The following is a 14,036-nucleotide window of genomic DNA, read 5'->3' on the forward strand; positions in this document are numbered from 1 at the left end:
ATACACCTCCTAAAAACTGCAGTTAGTAAAGGAGAAATCCCATTACAGACCTTCAAATTTAGTGTTCTTGTAAATTTGTTAAAAGATGGAGCATTTGGAAAACATTTAAAAATGAGAATATGCATAGAAAAGAAGTTACTCCAGTAATTTACAAGAAAACACTGAAAGCCATTTCGAAAGTTGACAAGGAAGTACAGCCACAGTGTTCTTAGTAAATATTTTCCTTAATTCCACCTCTTGTATTCAATGAGGTGGGGCATAGAACAATTGTGCATTGAAATTTTAAGACCTACCAGTATTTGCTGATGGTGGGATCAAACTCTTAGTTCAAAACCAGAGGAACTCATGAGGAATTTCTCCACACTAGAATTTTAGGTATAATTAGCATTAATATAAATATTTTTCCAGGTACTGTTTGTTAATATTTTATAAAACCTCGGAGCACTTGTTAACCAACAGGGTTTCTTTTGGTCATGTTATCTCCCTCAAATGCTTCAGCATTAGGAAAATAATTTCCAACACCACTGGACTGAAAATGCCTCTTGCAAGAGTTCTGCACACATCATTTGTAACTACAAAGAATGTACTGGAATGCCAGCATCACTGGTGTTATTTGTCTACTCATAAAATCTCAAATTCCAGGCTATTTCAGAATAACAATGAAATTTTACAACAGACACTGTAAATTGCGTATTTACATATAAACAATTTCTACTACATTTGCAGCTTTGCATCAATAGTTTAATATAGACATTTTAAAAGCACCCTTACAAACAAAAGTATTGCACTGGCATTATAAAAATTCACAGTAAGTTTAACTTCCACGCCTTGGTTAAAAACAGTGCAAGAGCTTTTAATTGTGCAAGAGCTTTTTATCCAAACCTTCCAGGTTATTAAAAATAATAATAATTAAAACAAAACAATAAAACCAACTATATGACAAGCTGCAGTGATTTTTCGGCGAATCAATTCTTTTTTAGTTCTCACTTCTTAAAGAGATTGTGTGGGAGCTTTTTTCACCATTTCGAAGCATATCCAGTCCAACACTGAAATGGGTGCGTTTGGCAGAGATATGGCTCCACGTGTCCATTTTATGGAGAGTCCACAATGGTTGCAGAGATTATTCCACAATGAGAGAGTCCTACTGCTTTGAGTAGGGAATTGTCTTTCCAAAATTTGCACTTCCCCCACTTTTTGGGGCAGCAATTTCAATAGTCGTGTCTTCAACAGACCCTGAAGATAATACATTAAGAAAAGGTTACTCCAAAATAGACTTAGAACAAAACTCTACACTGTTACTTGAAGTCAATCTTAAAAGTACTTTTCCTAAATGTTTAACAGCCAATTGGGACCCAAAGGAAAGCTCCATCAAGTCTCCAACCCACCCGCAATAGTGGCCAAGTTGATGTCTCAATAAAGGCATAAGGATATGGCACACAAATAATATCTCCTCAGGATATCAACTCAACTGCCACTTACTGCCCCAGGTCATCCTGCGACAAACAAAATAGCATTATATTTCTTCTGCTTTTTCCTTTGGATTTTTGAATCAGTAAATGTTTATCTGTCCCACTGTCCCATGTCAAATAATCCCACACTTCAATTACATGGCACGTGACAATTTGTTGGTTCCTGCTTTGCCCTGGGAGGCATGCAGTACATACCATTCCCATACTGACTGTATAGACTGCTAGAACACTATACTCTGCATCTCTTTTCAGACTTGAGGATCCTAATCTACTTGTTATTCCTTTAATAGAAGCATTCCGTATCTTGAGAACTCTCACCTTTCTCTGCTATATAATTTTTAAGATGGGAAATGAGAACAATATGCAGAGTTCCTTTAATAACTTCAAAAAGTTAATGCTCAAGAAGGTTTCCAAATGGCCAGTACAGTGAGAGGTGAGGGGTTTTTTGTTTGGTTTGGTTGTGGGTTTTTTTGTTTGTGTTTTTTGGGTTTTGGGGTTTTTTTGGTTTGTGTGTGTGTGTGTGTGTGTGTGTGGCGGTGTTTTTCCCCTCCTCATCCAGACAATATCTGCCCAAACATGTTTAACCCGTTTGGTTAAGTTCATAAATATCTCCAGATGGGGAGAGGATTTGATCTATCAGCCAGGAATGATCTGATTCAGGCAGTTGTTTACGAGAAGGTCTAAGGTACTTTAGATGAACTTACTTCAAAAGGTAGCTCTGAATTATCTTTGAAGGTGAAACCATTTGTTATCCTTTATTTCACCTTGCAAGTAAAATCACAGAGTTTATGTTACAATATGTAATATAACTCTTATACACTCCCTTTGTTTTGGTTCCTTTTTAATTGCCATTACTGAAGTTTGTTTACTGTAGCAACAGAAGCTGCTATTTACTCGGGATAACTTGTACTAAAGCACTAGATACATCTACCTCTATAGGTAGCTATAATAAAGCTAATTAGGTAGACATAATAAATCTAATTAGAAGCAGGAATAAGACTTGAAATATTTCAAAATAATGGATAACTTTCACTACTAGAAGTTCATTACAACAGAATACACATCTGTGTACACATACTGCAAGAAGAACCATCTACAGAGATAGCAGATTATCTGATGAACTCAATACCTGCAATTGCCACGATCTTTGGACAAAAAGGTTAGGCATAGTCATTTATAAATGCAAATCTTTCCCTGCAAAAATGGATCTGTCAATTTTAGACCCATTTCAGAAAAAAAAAAAAAAAGTCTGAAAAAAGAATGACTCATTTTTAACAGCCTGTTTTCTAATTGCAGGTGTAGTTTATAGTAAACTAAATAGCAGTAATAAATCTTTGAAAGTTGTATTGCTGCTGCTCTTTTCTGCCTCCTGCAAGCTTTCTATTAAGCAATAATTATCTATACTCAATCTCCCTACTGTTAAAACTTCCTCTCAAGAAAGATTTTGTGGCTTTCATGAAAGAAGATGATTTCCACAGGAAATTTTCTGTAAATCAACAGTATCTTAAGAATTTAGTTTCAAGGAGCAGCAGGAAAAGCTGATATTGTACACAGTGAATCAGAACAGCGAGATGTTTAGAATCTTTGAACAGTTCAAACACTTGGTGCAAAACTGTGTTTACAGTTCCTTCAACAAAGGATTTTACATACTGAAGTCAAAGCTTGACTTTTTCCCCGACACATATTTTCAAGGCATTAAGCACGCTTTTCTTCCTAAATGAACATGCCATATAAATGAACACACTAGGGATATTTTGAAAAGCTTGATGATCTTCAACCATGCTTTGAAATAGGACCTAGACACTTCCTTTACACATTGGGTATTACCATATCTTTTCCAGATGACTGAGGTTCAAGACAAGTAGTTTAACTAATGACTGCATGTATGAGTTTCAACCTACTACCTACAGCTCTGCCCCCAAGTTAATACAAGTCAGCATTTCACCTGTCTTGTTCTCTATGGAAGCAGCATTTTATGGGGCTAAAGAGGGGGCTTCCCCTGCCAAGAGCTCATGTAGGGGGTGGTGGCTGTTTCTGGCAGCATTTAGTTACAGTGAGGATCAGTGCAGAACCCCACAGCTCCTGTGCTGCTCTCTGCATGCCAGCTCCACCATTCCAGCTCCACACTCACCAGGCTCCACTCCTGTTTGCCTTTTCCGTTCTTAGATGGCTACAGGAAGTGTCTTCCCTGCCTAACCACATTTGTGCAATCTTTCCCAATCGGTTTTTTTTTACCTCCTGAGCTGAGAAAGATCCCCCACTACTTTAAGAAGCGTCAGCTGCGAACAGGTGGTTTAACATGGCAAGCGTTAACCTGAATCTCGGGCGAGAGAGCTCTCTCAAGCTCTAGCCAGAGTTAAAGCTCACAGCCTCGCTGTCCCGTCCCGGATCCCGCGGTCCCGCCCCGGCTCTCACCTGCCGGGCTCGCCGTGGCGGCCGCGGGGGCTCGGGGCGCGCTGCAGCTCCATCTCCGCGGGGCGGGCGGGGGCGAGCGCGGCCGTGAGGCGCAGGCTGAGGCCGTTCACCAGCCGCCGCAGCAGCGTGTCCCCGCGGCCCTTGGGCGCCGACAGCCCCACGTCGTCGCGCAGCTCCTCGGGCGGCACCTCCAGGTTGCCCGCGTACCAGAACACCCACCAGACGAGGCTGAGGAAGATGCCGATGCCGCCCGCGTAGATGAGCAGGTCGGAGAAGAACACGTCGGCGAACACGCCGGCCAGCAGCACCGCCAGCCCCAGCGCGTCGAAGGCCAGCGCCAGCCAGAAGGCGGCCACGCAGCGGCCCAGCCCGCCCGGGGCCGCCATCGGGAGCGGCGCCACCGCCGCCTCGGGCCGCGCGCACCTGAGGGGAGGCGGCAGCGGCGCGAGGGCGGCGCCCACCTGAGGGCAGGGCCGGGCCACGCCCTCCCACCTGAGGGCAGGTGCAGGCCACGCCCCCGTGCCTGGGGGCACGCCCCAAACTCCTGAGGGGATGAGCAGGCCACGCCCCCACAGCCCCGAAGGCACACCTAGACCACGCCCCCCCACACGAGGACACACCCAGGACACGCCCCCGTACCTGAGGGCAAGCTCGGCCGCTCCTTTCCCCCTCCCGCACCTGAGGGCAGGTGAAGGACGTGCCTCCCGCACCTGAGGGCAAGCCCAAGGCCAACCTTTCCCCCTCCCGCACCTCAGGGCAAGCCCAGGCCGTGCCTTTTGCCCCCCCGCAGCTGCGCACAGGTCAAAGCGGTCCCACACCCCTCAGCGGCCCTGCCGAGCCCCAGACGGCCGTGATGGGGCTCGAAGGCTGATCGGTGGCGACCGATGGCACTTGGGAGGTGAGGCTTCCTTGGAAGTGGTGCTCATGGGAGCCGTTACGGGATGAATTCACTTGGCTGGCACAACTGAATTCACACAGCCTGCGGCTTTTTTCAGAGGGAAGAACAACGGCACTGTGACCATCCTGCAGGTTTCTGCTGGTAGCAGAAATAAAGCCCAAAGGTCAGGTTTTGCTTGACGTTGTAAAGTATATATGGCTAAAGCAAAATTGTCTTGTGCCTTTTTAACTCACAAATAACCCCAGGTAAAAACAGCTAAAAATTATAATGCTTGGTTTGGTATCAGGCTGTTAACTTAAATATTTGCAGTAAGACCAGTTGATGTCAACTTGTCTTTCTTATATTGAACAATTGAAAAAATGGTAGCAGCTACTTCACCTTTAAAATCACACGTAGATTGCTGCCCGTGGCATGCATGCTTCTTGCTTCAAAAAGATGTCACTTATAAAAGTATTTCTCAGCTTTTTTCTTCCTGGAATAGCCCCCTCTCACACTTAGAAAAATGTGAGTGGTTTTGGACTGGCCCAGGAAAAGATAAAAGGTGATGGGGCCATTAAGACAGTGAGCTTACTAGTACAAGCTTGTAAATTAGGAGAAAACAAATGAATCACTTCAGATGCTGGTGAAAAAAAGCTCTTGGGATCAGATTTCTTAAGAAGGTATTTTACTTCATCAACAAATTTATTTACTGAAAATACACTACAGAATGATGATATAAAATGTGTTGCAGCACACAATGCTCACACTGACTGTGGCACGCGCACCTTTTTGCCCGCCTGCTTCAGTGGTTTTGAAGGCTTCCTGGCTGACTGTACTGACTTGCCAGACTTGCCAGATTTGGGCGTTGCAAAAGACTTTGCTTCAGGTTTTTTTGGAGTCTTTTTCATGTCTTTTTCTTTTATTGCTTCCTTTGGCGTGCTGACCTGCTTGGCTTTTTTCTCTTTTGGTGGCGTCTGCAAGTCTGCACACTTTTCTGTAACCTCAGGTTTTGATTTTGGAGTCTCCACAACGAGAGATTGTTTCTTTCTCTTACGGAGGGGTGTTTTGGTTTTCTTGCCCAAGCTGTCACCTTTTTCTGGACTCGGTTCCATTTTCTGTATAACACAAACAAAAAAAATTACCCTTCCATGTCAGGAACATATTCCTGTTTTTCAGGAAGAAGGATCAGAGAAAACCATTACAAATGACAAATGCTTTTTACCAAATGAACTGTGTCTTAGTATACTTGAAGTGTGCTAACACATACCGTTCCCTAAGGGGCAATTAATAATTTAAACTGTTCCAAATCCTTTTTTTTAACTGAAATGTGAGTTTCTCAATACTATTAAACAATTACCTTCAGGTCAGCTGAGCTTGTTGTTTCTATAGGCACCAGTTGTGGAATTTCTTCATCATCACGATCACCTGGTTCTTGGACTATTTCCACTTTTTCTTTTATCACAGGCTTCTGGGTACCAGCAGCAGCTTTACTTTCTTTCGTCACAGTGACTGGACTTGAATTCAGTTTTTTAGCTTTCTTCTTTACTTTCTTGGGTTTTGCCTTCTAGAAGCAATCAGAAGTACATGTCAGATAAATTGCCGTAACATTTAAAAATGTATAATAATTGTTTTAATATGGTTGTAAATTAGATGGTGTAGCAACACTAATTTAGAGACTCTTTTTCAATAAACCTGGACTGATCAATCAGATCAACCATATGTGAAATATTAAAAAATGCATTGCATGCAGAACGGTATTATAAATAACTCACAACTATAGTAATGTCAAGCTTACAATCTCTAAGTTGAATATTCATAGTGCAAATTTACTTCAGACAAATGAGCATAAGCAGAACTCAGTAAAAAGGGATAGCCAATTATAATTTTCTTAACAAGTATGAACTCCTCATATATACAAACACATGAGCTTGAGAATTATTTAGATGCCACTGATTAATCAACAAACAATGGATGGATAATCTGAATCCAGGTGTGTTAATGAGTGTATTGTCAGAAGGCAAATATGGATAAACAGTACATGCAAAGCTCTAAAATGAATCTCAGCTCTCTTCAGTTTAGGTGTAGAAACACTTTATTTCCAGTTTGCTTTACAACCTATAAGGGAGTTTCCTTAATTTCACTAATATTACTGAGTATTTGAAGCACTGAGGCAGGTGTGTCTAACCAGTTTTAGCCATAAATCCTGGGAGCAACTGCTAGTACATTGAAACCCAACACTACAATGCATAAAAGGAAGACTAAGAACTAGCTGCATCAATTTTATTTATGCAAAGTTTGAAGAAATTTTCTTTACCTTTTCTTGATTTTTCTTGAGAGATGGCTGTTTGTCAAGCTCATCTAGGTTGGAGATATTTGCAGTAAATATTGGAAGTGCAACTGATTTAAGTGTTTTGAGGTGAAGAATTTTTACATTTTTCCATTTCTGCAAAAACAAACCCAGTATATTACATAAAAATAAGGCTGAAGCATGAACCTATTTGCCTGTAATGCATTTAGTCAGCAGTACCTTTGGTAACTTCTCATCAATGACTTTTGCTGCTGCAATGATATTCTCAAGTATCTCATCCACTTTCATCCCAGTGTGACCTATACGTGTTGTACTGAAAGAAGAGAAGAATAATGTTTATATGTGGGCAAATAAACTTCTTTAAAGTTACTTGTATTTAGACATGCCCAGAAATGCAAAAACCCCACTTATCTGCAATTATCTTAACGTTTATAAAGGATGAATGGCTATTGCAGAAATCTTTTGTGATTAACGGAATAGATTTACCTTTTCATATTTGGATATGCAGCTTCTGCCTTATATTATGAAGCATTATTACCAATTTAGATCCTTTTAGATACACAATACATGAAAAAAATCTTAGAATATTTTGGAAATAGAAAAATATTGTTGTTAAATTAGATTAAAACTAAGATTGTACATGCTCTTTGACAGTGACAGATGCCTAGAAATTCCTTAGGTAAAAAGGAAAAGGGACAAAAAAATAAAACTTTACAGTAAAACTTCTTAAGAAGAACTACTGATTTAATTACACAGGTTAAGGTTCAAAAATGGCCCCTATTTGGAATGGTGACCCTTAACATCTCTTATTCACATATTAAAGGAATAAAAATAACTCACTTAAAATTCCTACATATTAAGTACAGCCATCCTTCAAGGGGCATATTAATCTATTTGTACTTACTAACAGCACCCTTTGTTGTTAACAGGAAGTGTGGTCCCTTGGATATGTTTTTCTAGTTCCTTAGCAAGATTTTTGGCTTTCAGGTTTACAGATAAAGGTGCTCTAAAAAAGAAAGGGAGAGGGGTAAAAAAAAAAAAAAAAAAATTAGAAAACCCAAACAAAAACCAATTCCCCCTTTATTAGGAAGAATCTGATCTTTAAAAAGATAATACAAAAATGGATGTGCAAAGTTTAAAGACCTACTTTTTCCTTTCATAGAAGTGTTTTCCCAGATGTGAGGGCAAGAGCCTTCTAATTCGGTCATCAGACAGAAAGAGATCAAATCTGTTCAGGAGGCGCCGCTTCGCTTCAAACATTTTATACTCTGTTTTGAGGGTTTTGTATGGGATGATCTGCAATGCAAATACCAGTTTAGTCCCCACTGCTGAAAACACAGCCTGAAATGCTTCCTAGAACTGCATAGACCTCTGCTTACCTGGCTAATACTCCTGATCCCATTCCGGATTAGAAGTTTCTTGTACAGATTTTCAGTCTGTTCTGCTGATAAATTTGGTTCATCCTTTGTGAACAGGCAAACCTCAGTTGTGTCTGGTCGAATGCCATGAGGCAATGGTCTATAATGAGAATATGAGATGCATAAAGAATGTCTAATAAGAGAAAGAAGTTTTCTCCAGAACTGGGACTACACTGAGAGATCAGTACCCTTTAAAAACACAGAAGTGCCTGTATTTAGATTCTCTAACCACTAAGTATCCTCAGTGGAATCTATACTTGATAAGCATACGAAGTATAAAAGTGAAACCTTGGAATACCATGGCTTTACTCAGATCCAACACGGAATCCTCTGTCCTGCCAGCAGCTGGTACCACACAGGTCCTGGGAAGAGGATCCTCCATGCTCCCCCCTTTATACCATGGGGGCACCCAGTCATTAGACAAAGCTTTGTAACACTGGGGCCCTGATAAATGGATGTAAACTTTCTCAATATAGCAGAGCTACAGTTTAAAAGGACATTTCTAATTCATATTCTGGTTTGGTTATCACAAAAATGAAGAAGTCTTACTAACGATTTGCTAGTGGCGGGTCCAGACAAAGAAGCTGATTTACTTTCTCGAGCTTAAAGACTGAAAAGCACATACCCTGTAACTGGCAAGCCACAGAATCAGCATTATCTGTGCAAAAATCTGGCACAGGCCAGCTTCCAGTTGTACCAAAACTGGGGGCAAAGCAGCACTCTGAGCCGGCAGTTCTTGGTCACAGCATGGGAGGTGCCAGCAAAGGGCCGTGTCAAATCCCTTATGCTCAGAATCTGCGAAGCGCTCTTTTCCAAGCCAAAGGACACGAGCATCCCCTGTAACCACGCGACCGGGTATGAAATTCTTACATTCTGATGACTTTTGGCGCCTGCGGGACCTTCCAGACCGTCACTACGAGATGGACGCTCTCGCTGTCGTTGAGGAGCAGCGTGTCTCCCTTGGCCTTGCTTCTGGCGAAAGCCACGAGTGCCTCCACCGCCTTCTTCACCTGCAACGGCACCACAGCGGCAGCGGCCGCAGGTCAAGCCGCGCTCCTGCCCACCCGGCTCCCCGCAGCCCCCGGGCGCGCTCCAGGAGCTCCCGGCCGGCTCCCCGCCGTACCTGGGCACGGTCCAGGCGCTCCTGCCCGCCCGCCATGGTCCCGGCGGTGCCACGTGCGGCCTACGCGCCTGCGCCAGCTCCGCTTTCCGGGGCACGCCGGGCTCGTCCGGGGCGGGGCGAGCGCGGAGGGCGGGGGAGGCCGGAGGGGTTGTGGGTGACGCGGATCGCAGTGCTGTCGCTGCCTTCCACTCTTGCTGTCGGCCGCAGGCCGCTCGGGGTGGTGGTGCGGCGTTTGTGCGGGGTGCGGCGGGACCGTCCTGTCCTGGCTGGCAGCTTGGCCCCAGCAGGGTCTGGGCTAACCCGGCTGGGAGCAGAGCGCCGGTGGCCGTCAGTCCATGCAGCCGGAGGTCTGGCCGGGTTGCTTAGAGCTGGATCCACCGTGTCCTCACGTCCTCGCCTTGTTTTATTGATGGTGCAATCCCGGTCCAGCCCCGGCTGCTGCTGGCCCCTTTTGGCTCGTGTTTATCTGGCTGTCACCCAGGCGCTTTCCAGCACAGCTGTTCCCCAGCCACTCATTTCCCAACCTGTGTTGCCACAAGGGGTTGCTCCTTCCCAAATGCAGGTTTGCATTTGCCTTTGTTGAATACTGACGTTTGCGTTGCCAAATCTTTCCAGCCTGTCCAGGTCCATCTATACATGAGGGTAATGATTGGTCCCGTTTGATGCCCCCTGCAAACTTGATGTGACCGTGCTTCAGGTCGCTGATAGAGATAGTAAATAGAACATATCCCAGGATAAATCCCAGCAGTACTCCATTCGTTACTGGCCTTCAGGCGGAGTACAAGCCATTACCTCTGCCCTCCAAGCCCTGTTATCCAAACAGTGGTTACCTATCTAGTTGGCCACCCACCACACCATCATGTTTAGGATGAATAGAGCACTGTCTTCAGATTCCTTCTTTGGATTTTACTTGCTGTATTACTGTGCTTTTGTGCTGGAGTGCTATCATAAGTTCCCTGTTTAGCCAGGCCAGTCTCCTGATAGATCTAATTTACCTGAGTATCAGGAGGAACTGTTTGTGTGATTGGAGGAGGTTGTCCTTAAAGACCTACTGGCAGCTTTCCTGAGCACCTTTGCCCTTCAGAGCTGCCTGCCATGGGATCCTGCCTACTGGTTCTCTGAATAAACAAGAGTCTGTCTCATGGAGTCCAGGGACTGTATTCTGCTACTCATCTTCCTCATACACTCTGTGTCGTGAACTTGGCTGTTTCCAGGTCACTGCTGTTGGGACAACCACCGATTACCACATGTCAAACCATTTCTTCCTCATGTATGACTAATAAAGACAGAACTGCTGCATCTCCTGGTCAGTTTAGAAATGCATTGACTGACTACATGGAAGTAGCTTAGTTGCAGAGTGCTTATTCTGTTAATTTCCATGCTGGATAAATGCATTGTTCTGAGATAAAATCTAGCCTGGAATTATTTTGGTTTCATTCTCATAGTGCTGTGTGTGCCCTGGCAGCTTTGGGTTTTCTGCATTCATCACACAGGTAAGCTGCTATCTGTATAACTCACCTATGCATAACCAGGGCTTAAATATGCATGAAATTAGGAGTCTTAGTCATTCACTCTTCTCTAGATTTTTTTCCTGCTCTTTGCCTTTCTATTTATGGTTTTATACCTTCTCATCACATGTCTTCCAACAGAATTTGTTGCTCCATCAGTGTGGCAAAGAGAAAGAAACTAATATATCCTAATGTCTTGACAAGCTGCTTTACATAGTGGTTTATATTTTCTTTATGCTGTTAAGTGTTCTTAGAGCAATAGTGGAATAGTTGATGGCCTCGAGACTTGTCCAGACTTAGGAAAGAACTATATAGACATACACTGATAATTGTATTAGTCTTGCTTCTATCTTTGCTCATTTTAGAGCTGCCATATTTTAATAAAACATCAGCATACTAGTGTGACATGGTAAAACAGAAAAAGCCCGATGACTGGAACATCTCTCTGAAAATGAGCCAGGCTAGTCTTGCAAGTCTTGACTTTACTGGGTCACCATAGCATTGATAGGTAAAACTAAAGGGACTATTATTAGTGACTCAATTTCAAATTTTTCACATATCAGTCTCATCCAAGTACATTTTTCTGAACAATTTTAGGTCTGACATGACTGAATTTTACTAAATGTGGCTTAACTGACTTAGTCTAATAATTTTCTCTTGAAAGGCACTTGGCAGAGCTAACAGAGCTGTCTTGGAAAAATTAAGTTAATCTCTGCATACGAAATATCTCAGCTTAATACAGCATGCAATGAATATAAACTATAAAACAGTGCACTTTTAATTTAGCAATGTCATACATTTACACTTAGTCCTACAAGGAAATTAGGTTTGTTACTTTGATCAGTGTTATTGCTGTACACTGTACTGCTCTAGCTCTCAATTTAATTTTTTGGATTGTAAAAGTATCTATTTTTAAGTTATTTGTGTCACTTATTTAAATGCTAAGATTTAAAATAATTGCAAGACATTCTACTGCATTGCTTATTTAAGAAGATGTTTCTTTATTTGCCTAATTTAATACTTCCACACAGGAAAAGGGATTTACAAGTAGCAATTGTTTCTGCTGTAAAGAGATCTTTGGGGTTTAAGATTATTCAGGTTCCAGTTCCTGTCTTGTGTTCCTCCAGACTATTTGATGGCAATGTCAGAATTTCTTATTCAGAAGTATGTGGGTTTTTTTGGGAGTATGGAACTGAGGGGAGATGTAGAAAAATTTACATTGAAAGCTGATACTTTTCAGGAAGGAAAGACAATGAAAGGATATGTATTATCAAAAGTTATATATACACAGACAACAGATTTTGGGTTTCTTAGCATAAATTTCCATTTTATATTAAGACTAGAATCCTTTCTAGTATTTCTTCAGAGGAAAAGTAGTATCTTGTCAGGTTTATAGTGCGGTAAAATAAACACAAGGAAAGAAACAGGTTCACAATATAAAATCTTCAGTAGTAACTCCAGTTTTGTTGGTATATTTTTCTGTACCAAATCCTCTATAGGGTATACAAAAACAGCAGAATAAGTAAGAGCCTTTAAGTACCAATTCAGGAAGAAAACAGTCTTGTCTGGAGTACATGTCATCTGCTTTAACAGCATCATTTAAACAGTCTGCGGTAAGACCCGAAAAGCCAGAGTAATACAGAATCAAATACCTGGAACATTGAAACAATCTTTTTTTCTTAGGTAATATTCAGTAATAAACAGTTATAAAAACACATTTCTCATAATTAACATAATTTTTAATATATGGACTGGTGCCATAAGTAGTCTAAAACAGAGGTTCTTCATTGAGCAATTTTCACTGGGCTTTTTATGCCACGGAAAAAATCTGTAGAGGGGCATAAAAATCATGACCAGCAAATATCCCCATGGATAAACCTCCTTAAAGCAGCTGTTTTTCTTACAACACTATTACACCATCATCTATAGCTTGCTGTTCAGGAACACAATTTACTACCAGAGTAAGTGTCTCAGGAAACTGCTGTCATCATGTTTGTGAATCAGTTCCTGATTGTCTGCAAAGATGACCAAGGTAGCTGGAATGGTTTCAAGTAGGCAGTTGATGGCAATGTTATTCAACTGATTGCTGTACCCATTCCTCCAACTAGTGTGCTTTACTTCTTGTAGCTTGCCAAAGCAAGGAATTATTTTCCAGTTGCCAAAGAATTAGCACTGCTGCACGTTCAGATTTTATTTTTTGCATTTAATTTTTGTTACATATACCGAGGTTTTCAGTTCAAAGACATACAAGGTCTTAATTTATAGAATAATAACGTATGTTTTTATAAGTTACATCATGGCTAAACACTTAAGCCATGTCTACACTACAAACTTTGGCCAACAATCAGAGAGAATAGGTGTGATCCTCATCAGTACCACACTGCAAATGCCATTATACAGAGGAAGAAAACCAAACCAAATCCCTCCTTTCTGCAGAAACACACTCAGGGTTTTGCTGGCATGAGTTAAAGCTATGCCAGGACCTAGGAATATCCTGCCAGTATCCCATGCAAGCACAGTTCCCCTGGCAGTACTCCTAGGGGTGCTGTATCTTCAATCCAACTTTTATGTCCTCTTTTTTTTCCCTCCTTCCTTTCAACTGTTGTGGTTGCACAGCTCCTTTATTTTTGTTTTGTCTTCAAAACAGCATACCACGTTTTCACAAAAGGAAGTATTCAAAATGGTCATTTAAAAAAGTTTATTACATCAGTGAATCAGCAAATAGTATTTATTTCCAACAAAGCCACATTATCTTTTTTTCTTCTTTTATCTAGATTTAGCTGTATTTAATAGTAGCAAAAATGGGACTATAAAATGTAGAATGGAGATGAAATGAAAAAATTGAGATGTAATCGGAGGACTATTCAAATACAATGTACTTCCAGCTCTTCTATCCAAAATGCAGCCAATTAGTGTAG

At 41.8% G+C, this 14,036-nt stretch overlaps 2 protein-coding genes across 3 annotated transcripts; both read right to left on the minus strand.

Annotated features, from left to right (window-relative positions):
* Positions 1 to 719: 719 nt before the first annotated feature.
* Positions 720 to 4,371, minus strand: LOC146430813 (transmembrane protein 238-like). Its single transcript, XM_085075326.1, has 3 exons — positions 3,885 to 4,371; positions 1,480 to 1,493; positions 720 to 1,233 (listed from the first exon to the last, which is right to left on the minus strand). The coding sequence occupies exons 1-3, from the start codon at positions 4,268 to 4,270 to the stop codon at positions 1,142 to 1,144; spliced, it is 492 nt and encodes a 163-aa protein (XP_084931452.1). The 5' UTR covers positions 4,271 to 4,371; the 3' UTR covers positions 720 to 1,141.
* Positions 4,372 to 5,429: 1,058 nt separating this feature from the next.
* RSL1D1 (ribosomal L1 domain containing 1) lies at positions 5,430 to 9,764 on the minus strand. 2 transcript variants are annotated; one of them, XM_085074804.1, is made up of 9 exons: positions 9,611 to 9,764; positions 9,358 to 9,497; positions 8,449 to 8,587; positions 8,217 to 8,365; positions 7,974 to 8,075; positions 7,289 to 7,382; positions 7,076 to 7,204; positions 6,119 to 6,322; positions 5,430 to 5,876 (listed from the first exon to the last, which is right to left on the minus strand). In XM_085074804.1, exons 1-9 carry the CDS (start codon positions 9,644 to 9,646, stop codon positions 5,523 to 5,525), a joined length of 1,347 nt encoding a protein of 448 aa, XP_084930930.1. In that variant the 5' UTR covers positions 9,647 to 9,764; the 3' UTR covers positions 5,430 to 5,522. The 2 variants fall into 2 exon arrangements, with proteins under 2 accessions (XP_084930930.1, XP_084930929.1); XM_085074803.1 differs by having other exon boundaries at positions 6,119 to 6,325.
* Positions 9,765 to 14,036: the final 4,272 nt, after the last annotated feature.

The sequence above is a fragment of the Lichenostomus cassidix genome, chromosome 14 (assembly GCF_008360975.1).
Source record: "Lichenostomus cassidix isolate B80296 chromosome 14, HeHo_3.0, whole genome shotgun sequence".
NCBI classification, from domain to species: domain Eukaryota; kingdom Metazoa; phylum Chordata; class Aves; order Passeriformes; family Meliphagidae; genus Lichenostomus; species Lichenostomus cassidix.

Bases quoted from the DNA above. Each gene is read 5' to 3' on its own strand.
- LOC146430813 (XM_085075326.1), bottom strand. From the start codon at position 4,270: ATGGCGGCCCCGGGCGGGCTGGGCCGCTGCGTGGCCGCCTTCTGGCTG.
- RSL1D1 (XM_085074803.1), bottom strand. From the start codon at position 9,646: ATGGCGGGCGGGCAGGAGCGCCTGGACCGTGCCCAG. The intron at 7,383-7,973 runs GTAAGTACAAAT...CTCTTCTTTCAG, and splicing joins AACAACAAAGGGTGCTGTTA to TACAACACGTATAGGTCACA. The intron at 5,877-6,118 runs GTAATTGTTTAA...TGTGTTATACAG, and splicing joins CAAGCTCAGCTGACCTGAAG to AAAATGGAACCGAGTCCAGA.